Source organism: Rattus rattus, chromosome 3 (genome assembly GCF_011064425.1).
Source record: "Rattus rattus isolate New Zealand chromosome 3, Rrattus_CSIRO_v1, whole genome shotgun sequence".
Lineage (NCBI taxonomy): Eukaryota > Metazoa > Chordata > Mammalia > Rodentia > Muridae > Rattus > Rattus rattus.
This window is the reverse complement of record NC_046156.1, coordinates 202,088,282-202,111,019: the sequence shown is the minus strand read 5'-3', so window position 1 is coordinate 202,111,019 and position 22,738 is coordinate 202,088,282. Positions and strand designations below refer to the sequence as shown.

General features: G+C 46.0%; 1 protein-coding gene across 1 annotated transcript in view; it reads right to left on the bottom strand.

The window, feature by feature from the left end:
* Nucleotides 1-22,738, bottom strand: part of Scamp1 (secretory carrier membrane protein 1) — an 80,104-nt gene that overhangs the window by 29,554 nt on the left and 27,812 nt on the right. Inside the window, exon 2 of the mRNA XM_032897048.1 lies at nucleotides 18,308-18,385. Within this exon, the coding sequence (XP_032752939.1) occupies nucleotides 18,308-18,385 (78 nt within the window). The remainder of the gene's footprint in view (nucleotides 1-18,307; nucleotides 18,386-22,738) is intronic.

Below are 22,738 nucleotides of genomic sequence, written 5' to 3'. Positions count from 1 at the left end.
GAGCAAAATACTGCCCCCAAACTGGACAGAGAACAGTTCACTAGAGCACAAAAGGTGTGCGAATTCTCCATGAACGCAGCAGTGGGAAGCAGTACCAGGGCAGGCAACCTGAACTGTCAATCTCTCCACAGCACAGGGTTAAAACTGGGTAGGACCGGGAGACACAAAGTTCACAGCAAAACATTTGCCTTGCAAGCCTGAAGTTCTGAACTTGATTGCCAGAACCTTCCTTGAGAAGGTGGCCATGGTGATGTGCACTGTTATCCCAGTGCTGAGAAGCAGAGCCACGAGGATCCCTGGGACTCATGGGCCAGCCGGTCTACACCAGCGTTTAGCTCCAGGCCAGGGGTGAGATACGGAGACACACAGCATTGCTGAGGATGACCCTGAAGCTGACCGTCACATGCACGTCAAAACTCACAGGTGCATTTCAAATAATTACAGGACCCCTTTAACATGTTTTCATTCTACCCTCTACCGAGAGGAGGAGGCAGCTGGCTCTGGAACACGCTAAAGAACTCTAAGTCATCTCACAGAAACTGACCCCAGGAAAGAAAGCCTGACTGGTGTCCAATGTGCTGATGTTTAACCAGGATGGGAGCTCCTCCTCTTGCTGCAGCCACTGTGTCCCATGTAAAGAAAACACTTGGGAGCACAGGTGAAGTTCACAGTTTATAACTCGATGAGACAGAGAACCCCAGTTGCTTACACCATGTAACCGAAGGCCCATTACCAGCATTTCCGAGTATATCATGCCTACCTGTCAAGAAAATAAGAGGGATTCTAAAGAGCAAAAGTCAACCTGAGAAGACACCAGGCCAGACCATCTAGTGGTGTTAGATTTATCGGGAAAGGAATTTAAATAATTCTGCAGTCTCGAGTAAGTAGACGGAGTTCCTAAGAGCTAAAAGGAATGCTTGCCTCAAATCCATAAAGAACACCCGTGATGGGTTTACTAGTAAACTAGATAAGGAGTAAGTCTCTGAGATTAAGGACTGAGAAACCTAAGAGGAGAGAGGAGGGAAGACGGCGTGTAACAACTGCAGACCAGCAGAGAATTCGATGTACAATGAACACACCAGAGTAAGAGGCAAAGGTGATGGGGCCTTTAAAGAAAAGAAAAAAAAAGTCAATGTCTCCAAGGTAATGTCAGGCATCATACCAGAGATCCAGGGAGCTCATAGAACACTGAGAAAAATAATAAAATAAAGCCCTACATATACTATTCAAACTACCAAAGGAAAGAAGGAAGGACAGACAGACAACAGCCTGAAAGCCAGAGCGGGACAAAACCCAACTTCCTCCCAGCTTCCTCGAGATTAGCAAAGGCAACTGTATCTTGGAGGCATACGGTGACTCCACTACTAAATCACCTGTTGAGCTGGTGTCCAGCAGTGGTGGTGACACCTGTAATCCCAACACTCAGAAGGCAGGGCAGACAGATCTCTGCGTTCCAGGACATCCGAGGCTACACAGAGAAGCCCTGTCTGTGTTGGGGGTGGGGGTGGCACTTACAGTGGCTCACAACTATCTCTAACTCCAGTTCTGGTTCCAGAGGATCTGATGCCTTCTATTGGGCACCTGCAAGTACTGGCATGCACCTGGTACACAAAAACATAGAAATTTAAATATATATGTGTGTATGTGTGTGTGTGTATACATACATACATATATGTATTATATATGACTTCTCAGAGGCCAGACAAAAAGAAAGTGAAGTCAAAAATAATGAATTCAGGAGAAAATAAAGCCACCAGCCTAGACTTATGTATCCTTGAAACTATGCGAAGGTGAAGAATATAAGGAATTCTAGCACTGAACAAGGTGCTCGCAGATTTGCCTCTGAAAAGAAGGAAAAGAACATGGGTCAGAATCTATGAAAAAGGAAGATCTGAGGAGAGGATGTAAGGGAAAACAAAACCTGTTTTTCACATCTTCAACTGAATAGCAGGGTACTGGGCCTGAAATGCCACCGCAGCGTCTCACTAGGGCCACACACACACACACACACACACACACACACACACACACACACACACACCCCTCACGATGCCTGTGCTCACATGCACACATAAATGACTGAGATGAAGGACAGAAAGGACACGAGGCTGGGGGACCCCGGGTCCTGTTATTATAGGGTATTCACACTCGAAGAGGCACAGGGCTAATTTGTGTGCACTTGGATTTACGTGGATTTGCAACTCTAAAAGGTAAAAAGAAGAAACATAACTCATGTGTTAAAGAAAACAGGTACATACAAGATGCTGAGTAAGAACCCAAAAATCAGACAAAAACAGGGGAACAGACAGAACACAGTGTACATACGGGACACATCAATCCAACTACATAATTTCTTTGAATGTCAATGGCTTACATGCACCAAGGGAAACAGATTTTTCAAAGTGGATTAAAAATCTAATAACATCATTACTACCACCCTCCTGTAAGATGAAAACACAAAAGAGCTGACTTCAAAAGCCAAGGAAACCAATGGCAGTCGGTTTAAAGGATTAACTCTCTGGAAATCCCAAGAAGAGCAAACCATCACTGTAGCTGAACCACCACAGAGCTCCCTAAGCTTCCGAACTGGGAACTGGGAGGAGGAGGACGCTCTCTGCACCCCTGGTGATGAAGGGACAGTGCCAGGGAGCTAAGCTTCGTACACGCTGTGGTGCTAGCCCACTGAAGAGGAGCCCCACAGTCATTAGCCACAGCGAGAAAACAAACCCTCCGGGCAGCAGGGAAGAGGACCACCAGGCCACACAACTCTGGGGATGACTGGATCCACACTGGGTACCACAGAGGCAAGGGGTGGCTCGCCCAAGCAGATGAGCAGAAGCAACTCCCTAGGACAAGAACTCTTTTCTCTATCCAAGTTCCTCTGCATAGACACACCAGACATATGTCAGCATAATCTGTGAACACACACACACACACACACACACACACACACACACACACACACACACACACGTTGACATGAACCCTACCCCTGGCTCACTGACTCTAAGTTCAGGGAGCAGCATCTTTAAGAGCTGCCAGGACACAGGAAGGGAGGCTGCCACACAAAGGGCAGCCTGCAGGGCAGCCCAAGGTTGGTCAGGACACTGCACAGTTCAGCCAAGCTCAGAATCAGCAGGAGGAAGGAAACAGGGAAAACCAAATCAGTAAATATAGTAGGAAAACTACAGATATAATTAATTAAGCTAAGAAAATAAGCAGGGTTGATCATCCTTAAGTGGACAAAAAACCACTGCTCAAAACTTTAAAAATGGAAATAAAATTACCACTACCACAAAATGCCAGAAAACTAGGAGAATCATAAGGGACTCTTATAAACAAATCTACTTAGACAATATTGGCTCGGCGAGGGGGAAGGACAGACTCCTTCTAGAGCAACAGAGTGACTAAGACTGAGTCAGAGTGACTGGACAATGACAATGGAGAAATACTCAAAACCGGGCCAGCAAGGAGCAGCACAGAGCCAAAGATTCCACACCCGTGTTCCACCAAGCACTGGCAGAGTTGAAGCCATCTTCCGCTCTGTGTCTCTTTTGTTTGAAGACATAGTCTCTCTGTATTTCCCAGGCCCTTACTAACTCCTGACCCTTCTCTACCAGAGTGCGCCACCGAGCCCAGCGACTGTTGGTGTTTCTTGAATTTTTCACAAAATAGAACTAAAGGGAATATTTACATACGTATTTTATGAAGTTAATTAATTAATCAGCTTTAACACCTAAGACACCTTAAGACAAGAAAAGACTAGGTCAGGGGCCCAGTCTTAGTTGTCCTGTTGCTGTGGGGAGGAAAGGGTTTACTCAGCTGACAGTTTGTAGACCATCATCCAGGACATCAGGGCAGGAACCCAAGGCAGGAGCTGATGCAGAAGGCAGAGAGGGTGCTGCTTCCTGGCTTGCTCAGCCTGCTTTCTTAAACAGTTCAGGATCACCAACCAGGGGTGGCTCCACCTACAATGCGCTGGACCCTCCCCCATCGATCACCAAGTAAGAAAGCGCTTTAATAAAGGAATCCTAACTCAGTTCCCACCACTTGCTGAGCAGCTGATGACCACCTGAGACACCAGCTCTAGGGGAACAGACACCTTCTTCCTTCTCTTCCAAAGACTGCTCTCACATGTAAACATGCACACACACATACCACACAACACACACAACATACACACAAAACAACCCACAACACACACACAACATGCAATACACACAATACCCAACATGCACAGCACAACACAAAACAAACAATATACAACACAAACACAAGAACACAAAGTACAAACATACAACACAACAGGCACAAGAACATAAACAATACACACAACACCCAAAACACAACATACAACTCAAAAAAATCACAACACAGCAGCACAACACACACAAATCTTTTTTTAAAAAGCTAAAGAAAACAAAACTTCAGGCCAACTTCTCTAAGGAGAGTTTATGTAAAACCCTCATAGGGCACAGCAGACAAAGTTCAACAACATTTTTAAAGCAACTTCCCCTCCGGACAAGGTTGGCTAGGCGCAGTCCGCTAAATCCCAAATATCACCTGGCTTGGTATTGGTCACTGACATCGATCCTCTTCTGTGAGAGAATCCACGACCTCAGGCGTGTGACATCCTCCCAGGACCATAAAGGACAGTAGGACCTGGGTTCTGTTCCCAGCAACCACATGGTGGCTCACAACCAATTTGTAACTCTAATTCCAGAGGACCTGATGAAAGTAATTTTATTTATTTTTTTTTTTAAGAAAGAAAATAAGAGGGGTTGGGGATTTAGCTCAGCGGTAGAGCGCTTGCCTAGCAAGTGCAAGGCCCTGGGTTCGGTCCCCAGCTCCGAAAAAAAAAAAAAAAAAAGAAAAAAAAAGAAAGAAAATAAGATAACCTCCAGGTGAATACAAAGGTAAGATATGTAACATTCCTCAACATTTTGTATTGGCAGATCCTTGACAGCAAAGTCTAATAAAGACTCAGTGGCAAATGAAATTATAAACAAATTTTATTCTATGTAAATATCTAAGTAAAATACTAGTCAACTGAGAAAAAAACCACACATCGTAACCATGTGGATTTGTCCCTAACCCACTAAGGCTGCCTCACTACATAAACAGTCATTATGACACACTGTGTCCGCAAAATAGGAGAACAAGCACATGATCATCTAAGCTGACAGGACAGAAAGTTGACAGAAACCTAACTTCACAGCAAAGCTCCCCATAGTTTGCTTCTCCTGAAGGACATTCCCTCGACACACACAGGACTATTTGTGAACCCCCACAGCAACCACAGGGAAGCTAAAGGCTTCTCCATCAGAGCCCAGGGCAAGACGAGGAGGCCCAACTCTTGCTGTTTCTGTCGCTTAGTAACAGAGGTAAAAGAAAGCCACTGGGCCCGAGAGGGAGGGAGGGAGGGAGGGAGGGAAAGGAGGGAGGGGAGGGAGGCGAAGGACGGGGAGGGAGAGGGGGAGAGGAGGTCCAGATCCAAAATGTAAAATTACCTCTTTATACACATAGCAAGATTCTGTATGTTGAAGCCACTCTAGAATATTAGAACCAGGAGATGAATGTAGTAAGATTGAGTGTTCAATGCCAACAAAGCTTGACCATTTGTACAACCTAACTGAAGAGAAATCAAGAACTGTTTCCATTTTAATAGAATTAAAAAACTAAAATATCTAGGAGCAAACTGACTTTGAAAGGTGAAGGTGTGACTGGTGGGAACTCGTTCAGTCATTCGACCCAGTGGTGCCAGAGGTGGGATGGCAGAAAATGGGCTTCAAAGACTTGACCAACCCTCCCTGTCACCTCCCAGCTGTGAGGTGAGTGGCTTTGCTCACCCCAAGGTCCCAGCATGATACACTGCCTTATCACAGGCCCAAGGCAAGAGTCAACCATCTACTGCTGATCCTCTAAGACTAGGAGAAGAGTATCCTGTACACAGATCATCTCAGGTATTCGTTAAAGTGGCAAAAACTACACGACACCAATTTAAAAAAAAAAAAAAAAAGGAAGAAAACAAAGGGAAAGATGGCCATGGGTCCTAATAATATTGCTGCAGTGCTCATCTGACCAAAGCAGCACATAGTCCATGTAAGCCCAATATAATCCCACTGACATTCTTCACAGACGTGGGGGAACCCTAACCTCCATACAAAACTACAAAACCCCTCAGTAGTCAATAAATTATGAAAAACTTGGTACCATCCTATTTCTTGATTTGAAATTAAATTACAAAGGTATAGAAATCAAAATAGCATGACTGTCACACAAATGTACAACAAAGAGGACAGAAAGGAGGGTAGGACAAACATAAATCTAAGTATGCATGGTCAGCTAGTGTGAGGGGGGCGGGGGCTGGCATCAGCAGACACTGCTGTGCTCACTTCTCCCTACACACGGGTCCTGCCATCCAGACTCAAACTCTCTGCTGCGTCACTCCACACCCTCAGTGGCTTCCGGAACGGCCACTGAAAGAAAGTGAAGACAGCTTGTTCAACAAGTGTTCTGGAGAAAGTATTTCCACATGGAAAAATACAGCATGAGCTATCTCCCACCACACGCAGCATCTTACATCAACTCGAGATGCACAAGGCACTCAGACCTGAAGTCAGAGACCACAGAACTAGCAGAAAGCACAAGAGGAAACTCCTGGACGGTGGCCTTGGTAACAACTGTCTCATCCATCACAGCAGAGCTCAAACCAGAAAGGCAAGGTCAAATACATGGGTCTGTATGAGGTCAATAATAATCAAGGTCAAATACAGGGGTCTGTATGAGGTCAATAACAATCAAGATTAAATACAGGGGTTAAGGTGACCACCGAGACGGAGTGGCAGCTGCCAATGTGGAAAGACATACTTGTATTATACTATCTGATAAGAGGTTAATATCCAAATGTAACTAGTAGGAAAACAAACAGCTTAGTTTAAAAGAGTAAAAGACCTGAGCAGGTATTTCACCAAAAAAGAAGTAAGTGATCACCAGGAATATGAAAAGATTCAACATATTTATCAGCAGAGAAATGCAGATCAAAACCACAGGAAGATACCACAGGAGGATTCCACCACAGGAGGATACCACAAGATACCATCACAGGAGGATACCACCACAGGAGGATACCACAGGAGACTACCACAGGAGACTACCACAGGAGGATACCACCACAGGAAGATACCACCACATGAGGATACCACCACAGGAGGATACCACAGGAAGATACCACCACAGGAGGATACCACCACAGGAGGATACCACCACAGGAGGATACCACAGGGAGATACCCCTTCATAACTGCCAGGATGACTGTTATCCAAAACTCAGAAAGACAAAAGGGGATCACCACCACTGTTGGTGTGGATGGGACATCCATTATGAAAAGGAACACAGACGCTCCCGAGGGAATGCAACACAGAATTAGCAATGTAGAGTTCATCTCTACACAAGCTATGTGTAGATCAAAGCTTGGTATTATATCTAGTACACACATACAATTATAATATACCTTGAAAAGATACCAGAGCTACTATGTGGGTAGGCAATCCCTCTTCAAGTACAGCCAGCAAGAAATACAACCACTGCACAGTATCTGCACCCCGTGCCCTGCACAGCATTACTAACAGCATGAATGTGGCAGGTGAAACTGTGTCACCAGACAAAGACTAGGAGAGTTGAATGGATTGGGAAACCCCAGTATTATCCTATCTGAGACCAGTAGGAGCTTCATCTGCTCCCGCCCTGTTCCTGTCCTGGAGCAGCACGTGACCACCACACCCCATGTGAATTTTGTGACCACTAGTCATGTAGTCATGCCAACGAGTCATCTAGATGGGCCAGCCCCAAGGGTTTAGCCAATAAGCTTTCCTTTCCGGACACTCCTCTCTGCAAAGGGTTTTTAATCTTTGGTCCACCCTGAGTAAGTTGTATGCACCCATTTCCCACAATGAACAATGAATAAACAGCTTGGACAAGCAAGGACTGTCTCTCATCAAGAACCACACGGCTCGGGTCCTGACTCCTCCAGCTTCTTCTGGGGTTAGGAACACCAACCAGCCTTGGCCTCGGCCTGCATCATTGCTCACCTGGGCTGGGGGCTGCGTCTTAGATGGAGTTCTCCCACCCCTGAGCAGTGCATCAGCACTTCCCACAAGCACGGCACCCAACAGCAATGGCGGAGTAGGGGGAAATGCAGCCTAGCCCACTGCGTTTTGCCTGGAGTTCACGAAGCCCAGCTCTGAGAGGGAAACACACATGAATGGATAAAGTAGCCATCTGCCACACTAATGGGTCCAGCGGACACTGTGCTAAGTGAAATACACCAGACACAGGAAGAAAACAATTGCATGACCTCATTTACATGTGAAATCTAAAAAGAAGGTTCACAGAGCATACAAAACGGTGATGACAGGAGATGAGGAGGGACTGGAGCAGGAAAGGGGCAGGCGAAGGCCAGAAAATACAAATTTATAGGGCAAGCAAGTCTCCCGCAGTGACGTGCATGAAGACGCAGGTGATGGAGTCAAACTGCACAGGAAATGTGTGCTGAGTAGCTTTTAGCTGCTACCAAAAAAAAAAAAAAGCAACTGTATGAACTGATAGTAAGATAGTAATGTAAATTCACCATCTATATATATTTCATTAAATCATATTGCAATCCTTAAATATATACACTAAAAAGTTAAATTAGGCATACAGCTACTGTGTGATCTGGCAATCACACTCCCTGATACTTACCCAAACGAGCTGAAAGCTTATGCTCACAGTTAAGACCTCACAGATATTTTTAGCACCTTTATTCATCACAGTAGGGCACTGGAAGTAAAAGCACACTTCCTTCAGTAGGTGACCGGATCCAAAGCAGAGCAGACCCAAGGCGTAGACTATTATGCAGTGCTAAAAAGAAGTGAGCCGTCAAGCTATGAAAGACATGGTGCACACACAGGTAAGGAAGTCAGCGAGAGGAGGCAGATCGTGCACCGTGCCATGGTGAGATGACTGAGGGGTAAGGTGAGCCTACAGAAATGGAGACAAACAGAGACCCCAACACCAGGGGCTGCTGCTGAGGCTGTAACCTGTTCAACCCCAGCAGGAACGACCTGGGCTGCGTTACTGTGTGTCAGCAACGGCTCATACGTGTGACAAACTGTCAATCTAGAGGTAGAGTGAAACAGTAGACTGGGGGCTAGTGAGGGGCAGGAGCAGGTGGGAATCTGCACTCTCCTCTCGGAGGGGACACTGCTCTACAAAAACAAAACCTCTTTCAAAAAATAGAAGTGAAGCAGGGTTCAAGAGAAGCTCATCAGTACAGAGAACAGTTCAGTTCTCAGCACTCACAGCTCCACAGATCTGGCCTCCATAGGTGCACGCGTGTGCATATGTGCATACACACACACACACACACACAAACACACACACATTATGAAAAAATATAATGCTCATGTGCTCATGAGAGTTCCTGAGCAGGAGACTGAAGCAACGGATTAACTTCTTTTTTTAATTTTTTGAGACAGGGTTTCTCTGTTAGCCCAGGCTGTACTAGACTTGATTTGTAGACCAGGCTGGCCTTGAACTCAGAGATCCACCTGCCTCTGCCTGTGCTGGGACTAAAGGCGCGTGCCACCGCCTGGCCAGCCAACGCCTTTTGCTTAAGGGTTGAAAACAGACTGAAAACAACAAAAGGGGACAGTGAGCTGAGGGTTCTGTGGAAGTAGGAGAATGGGGACGGTTTCTAATCACTGCCTAGAGTGCAGCCTCAAGACAACCCGGACTTTAATGAGGAGAGAACAGGAAGTGAAGGAAACCAGAGAGCGAACAGTGAGACGGACACACTGGAGGTCCCAGAGGCCCGGAAGATGTCCCAACACATCTGAAAGACTGAAAGGCAGGAGGCAGTAGTCACAGAAGCATGGACTTCAGCCACAGAGGAGGAAATCCTAGGATGAAGGGAGCAGTAGGCTAAAACTGCTGTCCTACAGAAGAGTCTACAGCCCTCCTCCAGGGCTGCCTGCCTGCTCTTGCTGTAAGGCACTATCCTGCCAGCAACACTGCCTGTATCCACAGGAGCCCATGGCGACTAGTCCTGTGAATTACTGGCATTCCTCATAGAAGGGGTGGGAATGGACGTTAGGGCCTTCTGATATTCCACCGTTCCCCTCAGCCGTCTGTGTGCAGTTTGACTCTAACTGCATGTGGCAGGAGTCTTGGGGAGGGGGTAGGGTATATAGACTGGGGAGACTAGAGCAGCAGGTTGTCATTGGCTTTGGTTTGTCATTAGGACCTTAGGAGGGGGTAAAGATTCACCCCCCCCAAAGAAGGAACATTAGTAACAGCTAGTTTATAGCTTTCTCATATCCATGACTGTAAAAGTTCATGTAACCTCCTGCATATATAACATGTCACTTGGGGAAATTTAAATTCATGTTTTCAGGCCATATTTATTATTTGGCTTAAAATAAACCACTTTTATTTGCCTTTAAAATAATCCTATTATAAGTGGCATATACATTTAATTCCAGCACTCAGGAGGCAAAGGCAGGCAAGACCTGTGAGTTCAAGGTCAGGCTGGTCTACACAGTGAGTTCAAGGCAGCCAGGGCTATATGGTGAGACCCTGTCTTGGGGGAGTAGAGAGAAACACAACTTTATGATGCTGGGATACAGCGCAATGGTAGAGTATATAATTAACCTGATCAAGCCCCTACATTCAGTTCCTTGTACCAAATAAATGTTCACACAAAATTTTAAAACTAAGTAATTATGAAACAGATGGTGACTATAATAAAGAAGTCTGGGATGGGACGATGGAAAGAGCTGCAGAAGTCAATGTAAAGGGTCAAGGAAATAAGACATGAGAGTTTGAAAAAAATGATCCGAAACAGCAAAATAGGAGGAATGCGTTAGAAACACTAAGTGCTGGTGAATCAAGACACCAGAGGTGGTTAGATGTTAGTGACAGTGGCTGCTGGCTCCTGATTAAAATCTAATGAGATACAAAGTTGGGGAATTTTCAGAATCATGGGAAACACAAATGACTTCCACTTCTCTTTCATGCCTGGTTTAAAGCTGTGAGACAAAAGTCAACTGCTTTCTTAAAAGGCTGCGAAGAAGGAGAACTCTATGGCCTCAATGACTTGTCAGCCCAAAAGGCCAATGTTGAAAGCTAATCCTCAATAGTTTTAGCAGGTGAGATATTTGGAAGATGATGTGATTGTTAGGGAGAAACACCTATAAATCCAATCTGGGTCCCTTAAAAAGGAGGTAGGGGTGGGGCTGAGGTGGGGGCAGGTCTCTTCCACCACATGAGGGCACAGCAAGAAATGGCACTCAGGCCCCTGAAAGACACCCTGGTCAGCTACTGAACCTGCCTGCATATGCACCTTGGGATCTGCAGCCCCCAGAACTGTGAGCCATCAATTCCCGCTGTCTATAAATTACCCAGCGTAAGGCTTTCACCAAACCTGCACATAGTATAATACACCACCCTCACAGCATGGTGTTTCCACAGCACAATGAAGAAAAGGCACTCAGAAGAGAATGAAGGGCTTGAAGACGGACTGACTCCTGTAGGACTGGACAGAGTTGAAAGAGTTACACACACAAGGGAGACAGGCTGAAGACTACACAGACACTGTGAGGCATCAACAGCAGCTGAGGAGAACCAGCCCTGGACACAGGCCTGAGGACGACGGTCTTGGCAGACTCAGGCAGGTGCTGCAAGGGCAGGCCAGGGGACATCTCCTAGAGGTCTCTACTTTGACCCTTCTCAAAACTGAGGTGAACAGCCGGGAGGGATGCAGCTGGAGTCCTAACGTACTATCTGATTCCCAGTGTGGTACTCAGCTCTAAAGTGAGCCTCCTGATTCTCCCCCATGGTGCTCACGTCGTTGGTAGAATCCTCCTCCTGAAAGCACTGTGGGGCTTTTACCAAGCTTCTGACCAGCCAGATACTGAAGCACAGTGACGGGGACAGACCACCACCCCTCCGGACTCTACTACACTCTTTAAGAATGTGTCCTAGCAGACTGGACTAAGAGGCTCCATGGATAGACAAAATGGTTATGTTGGGAGATCCATGTATCCCTGGGAACTGCAGGGGTATCTGTGCCCCAGTGGAAAGCAGCCATTAACACCCTGAAAACTGCTAAGACTCTCTGTCGTACACCGAGCAGGATCTTGGCCAGGAAGCTCAAGGAGGCAGAGATTCCTCCTAGTCAAAGCCCAGATAAGAACAGAACACAGGAGGCCACAGAGATGGCTGGCAGTTAAGAATATGGCTCTTCACGAGGATATAAAGTTGGATCCCGGCACCCACATAGCAGCTCACAACATCCTATAACTCCACTCAAAAAGACCTGATGCCCCTCTCGGGCATCTGTGGGCACCGCACTCGCATGCGCATACCCACACAGACATATAATTAAAAACAAATCTCTAAAAAAAATACAAGGACAATACCTTCAACACAGCTTTTGCGTGGCTAAAGAGTTAGCTCTGTGGAGCCCAAACTTCTGACCCACGCTACCGAGTCTGTAGTAGTTTGTCAAATAGCAAACCTGCATAGATTGCTGTCTTGACCCACTGAAGGCGAGGATAGCCTAGGAGACCCAGGCATTATGATCACACAGTCTCTTGACTCCCTCACAACAATGGAAGGCCAAGTCAGGGGGTCTCAGAGAGGTTTGGTTTGTAGGGAGATAGATGGCTTTGGCTAAAGCAAACAGCACACTAGACTAGGACGAAGGCAGACCTAGATGGGCAACCTGGCACACGCTGGGCTTCCTCCTCAGTTTTTCTATAAACCAAAAAAAAGTGCTATATGAGATAGGCTAAGTTCAAGTGAGCTGGCCCCCATGCCAAACTGCTAGGTGTGGAATATATAATCACTTCTAAGGAAAGTAGGTAAGTTCATCTGATCTCTAAAATAATTCCCTAACAGCACACAAAAAGTAGTCTGAAGACAGACTGGAGGCCGTGTATCTCTGGAAGGCCACCACTGTGCCGTTCTGCGAGTTTCTGAACTAGGACAGCTTGGTTTCAGTTGAAAGGACAGACAGGTAAAGCCGTTCAGGGAGTGAGGATGTGGCCACTGATTAGACACAGGAAAGAAGCTACTTGAGCCCAAGAACATTTGTGCTTTTAGCCACTGGGACACTAGGAGAACAGAAGCACAGTGTCATTTAATAAACCGGGGAGACAAAGACTGGCTCTAGAGGAGAAAGGTGATGAGCTCCCAGAATACCAAACCGGGGAGCTGCAGAGGGAGAAGGACGAGCACAGCAGGAGGCAGAGACGTTAAAGTGCAGAGGGCACTCACTGCTCTGCAATCACAGTCAGTCCTGCAGCCAAGAGCTTCATCCTGCACTGACAGGAGACGACAGGAAAACTATTCACCACAATGCTTTCCTCCCCGTCTCCCTGTGAGACATGAATAACCCCAAAGGAGTTCAGAGGCGTGCCTGAAGTGACCCACTAGTCAGCAGTCAGAGCTGGGCTAAAACGCAGGTCTTCAGGCCCTCCATGGCCTGCATGGCCTGTGTGGTGGATGTTAGTGGCAGCTCTTTCTTAGACAAGCCACTTATTTATGTCCCTTCCGGTTAGAGATGACCACCTCGCAATCTCCTCCTCATGGTTCTTTCTCCTGGAAGGTACAGACTGTGAGGGAAATCGCACAGGGTACAAGGAACAAAGCAGAAAAGAAGGCAGACCAATCCTCTGCAAGGAATGGCAGCAAGTGAGGCCCCGAGTGTCTCCAAGGACTTTTACCCCGAGCACCGCATTCCAGCCCCATGTGTCCCCAGTCTTTACCTTTCAATATCTATCAGAAAACCTGTCAAAGGCCACAAGCACCCTAAGAGAATGTAAACCATTACCAGGCTAAAGGGAAGTGTTCCTGATCAGTTCTCAGGGATAAATCATTGCTCTAGCAACTCAGAAGGTAGACCAGGGGACCTACCTAGCATATGCCGTGTATGTACATGACTCAATTCAGACAAGGCCCACTTCAAGTGCGCAGTAGTTCCCCACATCGGCAGACACTTTGTCTATGTTACACGGCATCTTGTGAAAACACTTGACTTTATAACTTTGTGAATCAAAAATTATAAAAGTAGTCAACTTTTCATTCCATAGTCTTTAACTACCTGAAGTTTTCTTTCAACGACAAAAAATTACGTATTGTAAGTCTTCTTTTGAGATTACAATTACATCATTTCCCCTTCCGTTTCCTCCCTCCAAATCCTCCCATATACTCTTCCTTGATCTCTTTCAAAGACATGGCCAAAGTGCTGGCTTATATGACAGTATTGCAGAAATTAAAGTCATCAAAGGGGAGGGGGTCTCAATTAAGAAAACTGCTTCAGCATGGAAGGTGGTGGGACACACTTTTAATCCCAGAATCCAGGAAGCAGACAGATCTCTGTGAGTTCAAGACCAGCCAGGTCTACAGAGTGAGTAAGAGGACTGACTATACAGAGAAACCCAGCCTCAAAAAACCAAAAATATGGTTGGTAGGTAGGTAGGCAGGTAGGCAGGTATACAGAGAGAGAGAGAGAGAGAGAGAGAGAGAGAGAGAGAGAGAGAGAGAGAGAGAGAGAGAGAGAGAGAGAGAGAGAGAGAGAGAGAGAAGAGGGGATGACTCCACAAGATGAGGTTATAATTAGTCTGTAGGGAATTTCCTTGATAAGTAATTGATGTTTGAGGCCCAAGCCCATTGTGGGTGACACCATCCTTGGGTTGGGAGTCCTGGGTTCTATGAGCAGACTCAGCCAGCCATGGGGAATGTGGTGGACTGAATAGATATGGCCCCATAAATTCATGTGTTTGACTGCTAGGCCTAAAGGGAGAGGTGTGGCCATGTTGGAAGAAGTGTGCCCCTGTGGCGGCAGGCTTTGAGGTTTCCTGTGCTCAAGCTTTGTCCAGTGTAGCACACAGCCCCCTTCTGATGCCTGGGGACTAAGACGTAAAAGTCATCTGCTTCTCCAGCACCACGTCTGCCTGGATGCTGCCATACTTCCCACCACAGTGGTATTGGACTGAACCTCTGAACCTGTAAACCAGCCCCAATCAAATGTTTCCCTTTATAGGAGTTGCCTTGGTCATTTTGTCTCTTCACAGCAGTAAAACCCTAACTATGACAGGGAGCAAGTCAGTAAGCGGCACTTCTCCATGGCCTCAGTATAGTTAGTTCCTAACCGGTATGAATTCCCTCCCAGCTGTCCTCAGTGATGAACAGTAATGAGGGCATGAAAGGCAAAAGCCCTGTCCTCCCCGAGTTGCTTCAATCATGATGCTTCAGTAACAGTAACTCTAAGGCGGCCTCTTTTTTCATTACTTGCTGCTACATGCATATATGTATATACATATATATTCCTAAATACAGCCTCCTTAGTCTGTATACTGTTCCATTTATGTATGTTTGCAGGGTTGACCATCTGGTGTTGGATAACCAGTTGGAATGCTCTTCTCTGTGGAAGATCATTTCTCCCACTCTGAGCATCCCTTAGTTGCCTGTAGCTCTCTGTATAGGGTTGAGACCTCCTGGCTTTCAACTCTCCACTTTGGCACTCTACTGTGGCTATCCTTGTTTAAGCAGCCATGTTAGTAAGACTTATTCCTAGAAGACACGATTTCACACCAAACTCCCGGATCTTACGAGCTTTCCACTGAAATGTTCCCTGAGCCTTAGGTGTGGGAGGGAGTCATTTTGTGGATGTATCCATCGGAACTGGGTTTCACAGAACACAGTCTCATTGTGTATCTCTAGCTGGTCTTCACCCCCTACATAGACAGACTGGTCTTGAACTCACAAAGATTCACTAGCCTCTGCCTTCTGAGTGCTGGTATTAAAGGCACGTACCAACCACACCTGATTGAAATCTTTAAGATTTATTTTTTTATGTCTATGAGTGTTTTTGTGCGTGTGTGTGTGTGTGTGTGTGTGTGTGTGTGTGTGTGTGTGTGTGTACACACCGTGAGACTGCTGCCCATGGCAGCCAGAAGGAAGCATCAGATTCCTGGGAATTGGAGTTACAGACGGTTGTTAGCTACCATGCAGGTGTTGGGAACTGAGTCCACGTCTTCTGTAAGAGCAGCCAGTGTTCCTAAAGGCCGAGCCAGCTTCCTAGCTGGGAAACCCTACTTTTAATAAAGTAATGTGATCTTTTTCAATCTCAGCAATCCTGCTGTAGGATCTGCCTGCTTGACCGAAAGTAACTCATCCTATCCTTATACAACAATCTAGAAGCTGCCATGTCATAGAAATCTTCTAAAACAAATAAAAAGACGCCAATCAACTAAAACAGTATTGGACTAAAATCAAACACATCATTTAATTCAATTAATCAAGGAATTTTAGGGGGCTGGAGAGAGCTCGGAAAGGGCACTTGCAGCTCTTGCAAAGGACCCAGGCTTGGTTTCTAGCACCCACTGAACAGCTCACAACTAGCAATGAACTCTCAGGGGGATCCAGGGCCCTCTTCTGACCTCCACCAGCACTGCAGGCAAAACATCTACACACATGAAATAAAACATATCTTAAAAAGTAAAAATGCAGCACAAGCTTCACCAGGTTCTTGGACAACAATCATGTTGTGTTCCTGGTACTGGTGTAGTGGGCCTGCTCGGAAAACTCACAGCGGCTTACTGTAGACACTCTCACTGTAGCCTAGCTGGACACTTCCAAATCCTCCCAGGAACTGCAGAGACTCCCCATGTAGGACCACAGTTTACCATCTCATGTTTCATTTATCCTGTATATATCCTCTTTGTATGTACGCTGAGGTTTTTAAAATCACATTTAGGTGACAAACTTTCCAAAGGCCAGGACTTCTCCCCCTCGTCATCTGTCTCTAAGGAGGACATGGTGTATGCTCCCTAGTTCTATGCCAGCTGGACAAAGGCTAAAGTCTTCTGAGAGGAGGGAGCATCAAGAGAATGACTCCATAAAATCAGGCGGTAGACAAGCCTACAGGGTATTTTAAATTAGTGTTTGATGGGTGAGGGCCTATCCCATTGTGGGTGGGGCCCTGCCTGTGCTGACGGGCCTAGTTCTATAAGAAAGTAGACTGAGCAAGCCATGAGCAGCGCTCGCTCGGCCTTTAGGAACACTGGCTGCTCTTACAGAAGACGTGGACTCAGTTCCCAACACCTGCATGGTAGCTAACAACCGTCTGTAACTCCAATTCCCAGGAATCTGATGCCTCCTTCTGGCTGCCATGGGCAACAGTCTCACGGTGTGTACATACACACACACACACACACACACACACACACACACACACACACACACACACACACACACACACACACACACACACACACACACACACACACACAACACACATCCTGAAGCACCAAGGGACGAAAGTCACCAGTCACCTCATTAACATACATCAAATTTCAAAAGTTTTAGGATCTATATACCCAGAACTGAGGACAAGGACCAAATACATTTTTGTTTTTAATTATAACTTTGTACAAAGCTCCTAAAGAACTAAGGGGAGTCAATAAAATACACATTGAAGAAACCCCCAAGGAAATTCAACATTATATTTCAGAATAATCTACACTATGAAAAATACTCACGAAGTGATTGCCAGTTAAGGATCACTATGGGATGGTAAAAATCCACATGCATAACTCAAGTATCCATGGGGTGACCAAAGTAAGTCACAAACGTTTATAACTAGGAGCCTGGTGCATACAATTGTCTAAGACACCAACAAAACTTCAGAAGACAACATTATTTGAGGAGGAGGCTACTTCAAAAGCCCTGACTGTAAGGGTTATGTCCTAGCGGAAGGCAGAACACAATCCTGTATCCCCCACTGAGCACACGGACTAGCAGAACTCCATCAGGGAGCTCTTCTCAGACCCAAAGCTACACTGACGTAGAGAGGAAGAAATGTTTTCCTAGAGCAAGCAGACTTCCAGAAGGAAACTGCCACAGCAGCAGGTGACTCAAGTGACAAGCACACACATGTCACAGGCAGTCCCCATTGTCAGAAAGCATCGCCCACATTCCCACAAAGGCTGCCGGAACATCAGGAGGCACACTCCTCTCCCCAGAGCTTCAAGTCCTGTGAGGAGGTCCACACAACACAGGTTAGCGCTGTAATTTACAGAATGGAAAAGACGTCTCAGGAGCTTCTTCAGGAACAATGCTAAACTGCTGAATTCTAGATAACACATTCACACAGCTTGTTTTACAATCACTTAATCCACCAGCTAAAGAGAACAATATTAAAATATCCCCTACTAAACTTCCACTTAAACATTTAAAGAAGTGCAAAAAAGAATGTTACCGTTCTAGAATCAGAGAAAGGATTATATTCATCAAGTCCCGGTGGCACATTTCTTGTCACCTGTGTGACAGATGGGTCCTGGAAAAAGAATTGAAAAAGAAGCAATGTGAGTTAATAATTAAGATCCAATTTTGATATTTACATACTATTTGCTTTATCTGAACCTTTGGTCACTCAGCAAAATAAAGCAAACCGAAGTACAGTCAGATGCGTTCGACATTTCAATAGAGGTAATATTTAAACCCTCACGCCTCAAAGAAAAACAAATAAAACGTGTTAGGCGCAAGTCAGCTGCTGGTCTATAAAGACTTAGGTAGACCCACTTACTTGTTATGTGGTGCTGACTGCCTACGACGCTTTGGTTAAACCCACCATTTGTAAGATCATCATAAAGTTTATACACAGGGTTATGTCACAGGGTCTTACTCTATAGCCCAGGCTGGCTTTGAACCCTCGGTGGTCCTACTGCCTCAGCCTCCTGAATGCTAGCCATTAGACTCATAAGTGACCATATCTGGCTTCATAGTCTTCTTTTTATTTTTGTGATGTTTTATTATTTTGAGAATTTCACACATGATTACCTACATCACTCCCTCCCCCTTCCTCTAAATACTATGTTCTACATCCAATTATGTGACCTCTTGTGGGGCAGGATCAGGTATTAGAGGAGACGGGATGATATACAGAGGGTAAGGAAATTGAACGGAGGTGTGTGGCAATAGAGGATGGAGAACTGGGGGTAGCCACAAGCAAGTCCCAGATGCCGGGAAAGCAAGAGGCTCCCAGGACCCAACAGGGATGACATTAGCTGAAATGTCCAACAAAGGAGAGGGAGAGCCTGTCGACCATACCAGAGGTTAGGTAAGGCTCCCTGTTGGGGGATAGGGTCAACCACCCTTCTCAAATTTTTAACCCAGAATTGTTCCTGTCTAAAGAAAATACAGGGACAAAGAGTGGAGCAGAGACTGAAGGAAAGGCCATCCAGAGACTGCCCCACCTGGGGATCCATCCCATATGCAGACACCAAACCCAGACACTATTGCTGATGCCAAGAAGTGTCTGCTGACAGGAGCCTGATATGGGTGTCTCCTGAGAGGCTTTGCCAGAGCCTTCCTGATACAGATGAGGATGCTTGCAGCTAACCATTGGACTGAGCATGGGACCCCAATGGAGGAGTTAAAGGACTGAAGGAGCCAAAGGGGTTTTCAACCCCATAGGAAGAACACTGTCAACCAACCAAACCTCCCCTCCCCCCCCTAGAGCTCTCAAAGATTAAACCACCATCCAGAGTACACAAGGAGCAACCCATGGCTCCAGTCACATATGTAGCAGAGGATGGCATTGTCTGGCATCAATAGGAGGAGAAGTTCTTGGTCCCTTGAAGGCTTGATGTCCCAGTATAAGGGAATGCCAGGGCAGTGAGGTGGGAGTGTATGGGTTGGATGGGGAGCATCCTCATAGAAGCAGGGGGAGGGGGGACAGGAAGGGAAGAAGGGAATAATATTTGAAATGTAAATACATAAAATATCCAATAAAAAATTACTACTGTTATGCGTGTGCACGCAGGGATGTTTCTGTTAAGGTTAATGACTCCATGATAATCAGACAGCACCAGGTCAGGAGGTGAAGATATGGTTAATGTCTGCAAAATGGTAAATGCTGGGATCTTTAGGGCAGCCTTTAAGGTTGTGGAAAAGAACTCTAAAAACATGAGTCTGAAAATATATGATTTCTCTACTATGTAAAATATACAGATGCAATATGAATTGTATAAGGAACTCCGCAGATGTAAAGGAACAGAGGCAGCTGTCCTATGAGCCAGCTAGTCAGAAAGCTACTAAGGAAGGAGATAGAGATCTGGGGAGTGGTGATCTCAGGGCAAGACCCCACCCAGCTGAGGTTTTCATTTATGCTTACAGAGGCAGGTGGATTCCTGCATTTAAGGTGAGCCAGGAACAGAGCTAAAGGTCCAGTGTGGTGGGAAAGGTAATCTCAGGACAAGGGTCCCACCCAGCTACATTTACAAAGAAAGCAGATCTCTGAATTGTTTTTGCAAAGTACTTGCTGTCCTTTTTTTCTTTTTAAGAGTCAAGGAAGGCAGTCTGGGATGGTTAGGGGGACCCTGGAATGACTGAGTTGATATGTAAATAATAACCTGGCTTCCGTCTGCACGGGCTGAGCTAGCAGAGAGGGGCAGCAGTTCTTTTTGCAGAGTTTTTTTCTAGTGAGAGCCGAACAGTCTAGGGATCTGGAGAATTTTTTTAACAGAATTTTTTATTTTAGTGGAAAGTCCACGGAAAGGGAATGCAGCTCTTGTAGAATTTTTTAAAAATAGGATTTCTGACCTGGGTTAGAAATTCCAAGAATTACTTAGAGAGCTGACAGAGCCCCTTTAGAATGTTTTCTAGCAGATATCCAGGGAAGGCTGTCTCGAGAGCGAACATAACGTTTAGGATTTTTTTCTGGCTTTCTGATTTTGAATGGAAAATGCGAGAATTACTTTTAGAAGTTTTCTAACAGGATTTCTGACTTGAATTTTTATAGCACTTTTTCAGAAAGCTACCTGTCTCAACCACAGAGTCAGTCAGTCTCTCTCTCTCTCTCTCTCTCTCTCTCTCTCTCTCTCTCTGTGTGTGTGTGTGTGTGTGTGTGTGTGTGTGTGAGAGTGAAAGAGAGAGAGAGAGAGAGAGAGAGAGAGAGAGAGAGAGAGAGAGAGATATCTAGGGAGCCATCTTGGGCAGAACACAGGTGACTTGGATCCACTCTCTGACCTGGAGTTCTTTTAGCGGTTCCCAGACACACCCTCTGTCAGAAGCCCTCTCCAAGCCAGGCTGGCCCTTGGCAATACATAATCTACTGAGCCCATGTGCTCATGCGTTTGTGTATCCAAGGCTGACCACCCGAGAACAGATAACCTCTAAAGGAGCCGGATTCACCCTCTCAGCAGCCATTGGCCCCTTATAGCTCTTTCTCTACCAGTGGGAGGGTCCTCTCTTTAAAATACCACCTCCAACAGTTTTCCCAGTTTTAGATTAAATACATTAGAAATCAATGTCATGTACAGCCAGCATCTAGAATATTCGAGATTACATCCCTCTGACTTTTCTCTGTCAGTATCACTGCTCGTCTGTAGTTTACTTTTCTATTTGGCCTAGGCTCCCCCCTTTCCAAATACATTAGTATATTTTCCTAGACTTTCAGATCTTTGAATATTAAGCTTTCCTATAAAAATTACTAAATCACAAAATTCTATTTGATTTCCTTCAATTTTAAGTGTTAAACACAAATATAATGAACATGACAAAATCAACTACAGACTTCGTGTGCAGCGCAGTTCACGATCTGAGAGCTGGTCCCACTTTCTTTCAACCTTTGGTGTATGGAACAATCCAAGGAAACAGACGACTGTACCCCAACCCACTGACTCGGCAGCCCTGGAGTGGGGCTGGAAAACCTGTTTGCTTGCTTTGTTTCTTGTTTAGATTTATTTGTTTGTCTTTGAGACTAGGTTTATCAGTGTAGCCCTGGCTGTCCTGAACTCAGTTTGTAGATCAGGCTAGACTCAAGCTCAGAGCTCCCCTTGCCTCTGCCTCCCGAGTGCTGGGATTAAAGGTGAGCACCCAGAGGTAAGGAACCGGCTGCTCTTTTCAGGACTCAGTTTCGATTCCCAGCACCCACATGGCAGCTCGAAACTGCCTGTAACTTCAGTTTCAGGGGCCTAATACCCCCACACAGACATACACACAGGCAAAACACCAATGCACACACAAAAATATAATCTTAAAAAGAAAAAGGAAATCTGTGTTCCTAACAAGTTCTCCTGTAAAGCATCTCCTATGGGAACCCACTGCCCTGCCAAGTACAGCGCCATTCCATATTCCTCACAGACGGCTTCTGAAGACGAAAAGTTGATTTCCATCCCCACACAGTACAGATTTTTTAAAGTCTTCCTAGCAACTTTAAAACTAAATTCAAATTTCCTCAGATAAACTAGCCCAGCCCCCGACCTATTTCTCCAGCCTTGCCCCCTCAGTCACCTCACCTTGGCGTAGCCTCTGCCGCAGACAAGGACCTGCTACTGTAGGCACCGCACAGCTGGCGGAGAAGCCCACAGGCACCTGCTCAGCCCGAACCTGGCTGGCTCATCTGAGCATCGCGGCACGGCTCATGTCCTGAGCATCGCGGCACGGCTCGGGAAAGCGGGCGGGCAGCAGCGGGATGAGGGCAGGCTTCGAGCTCCCCAGCTCTCTCAGTCGCAGCAGCAGCAGCACCACTTACACTGTTGTACAAACTCTCACACACACCCATACGATGATGGCCTATTTTAATTAAGAACTGGGTGGACCTGCCTTTGATCCCAGCACTGAGGAGCCAGAGGCAAGCAGATCTCTATGTGTTCAAGACCGGCCTGATCTACATAGTGAATTCCAG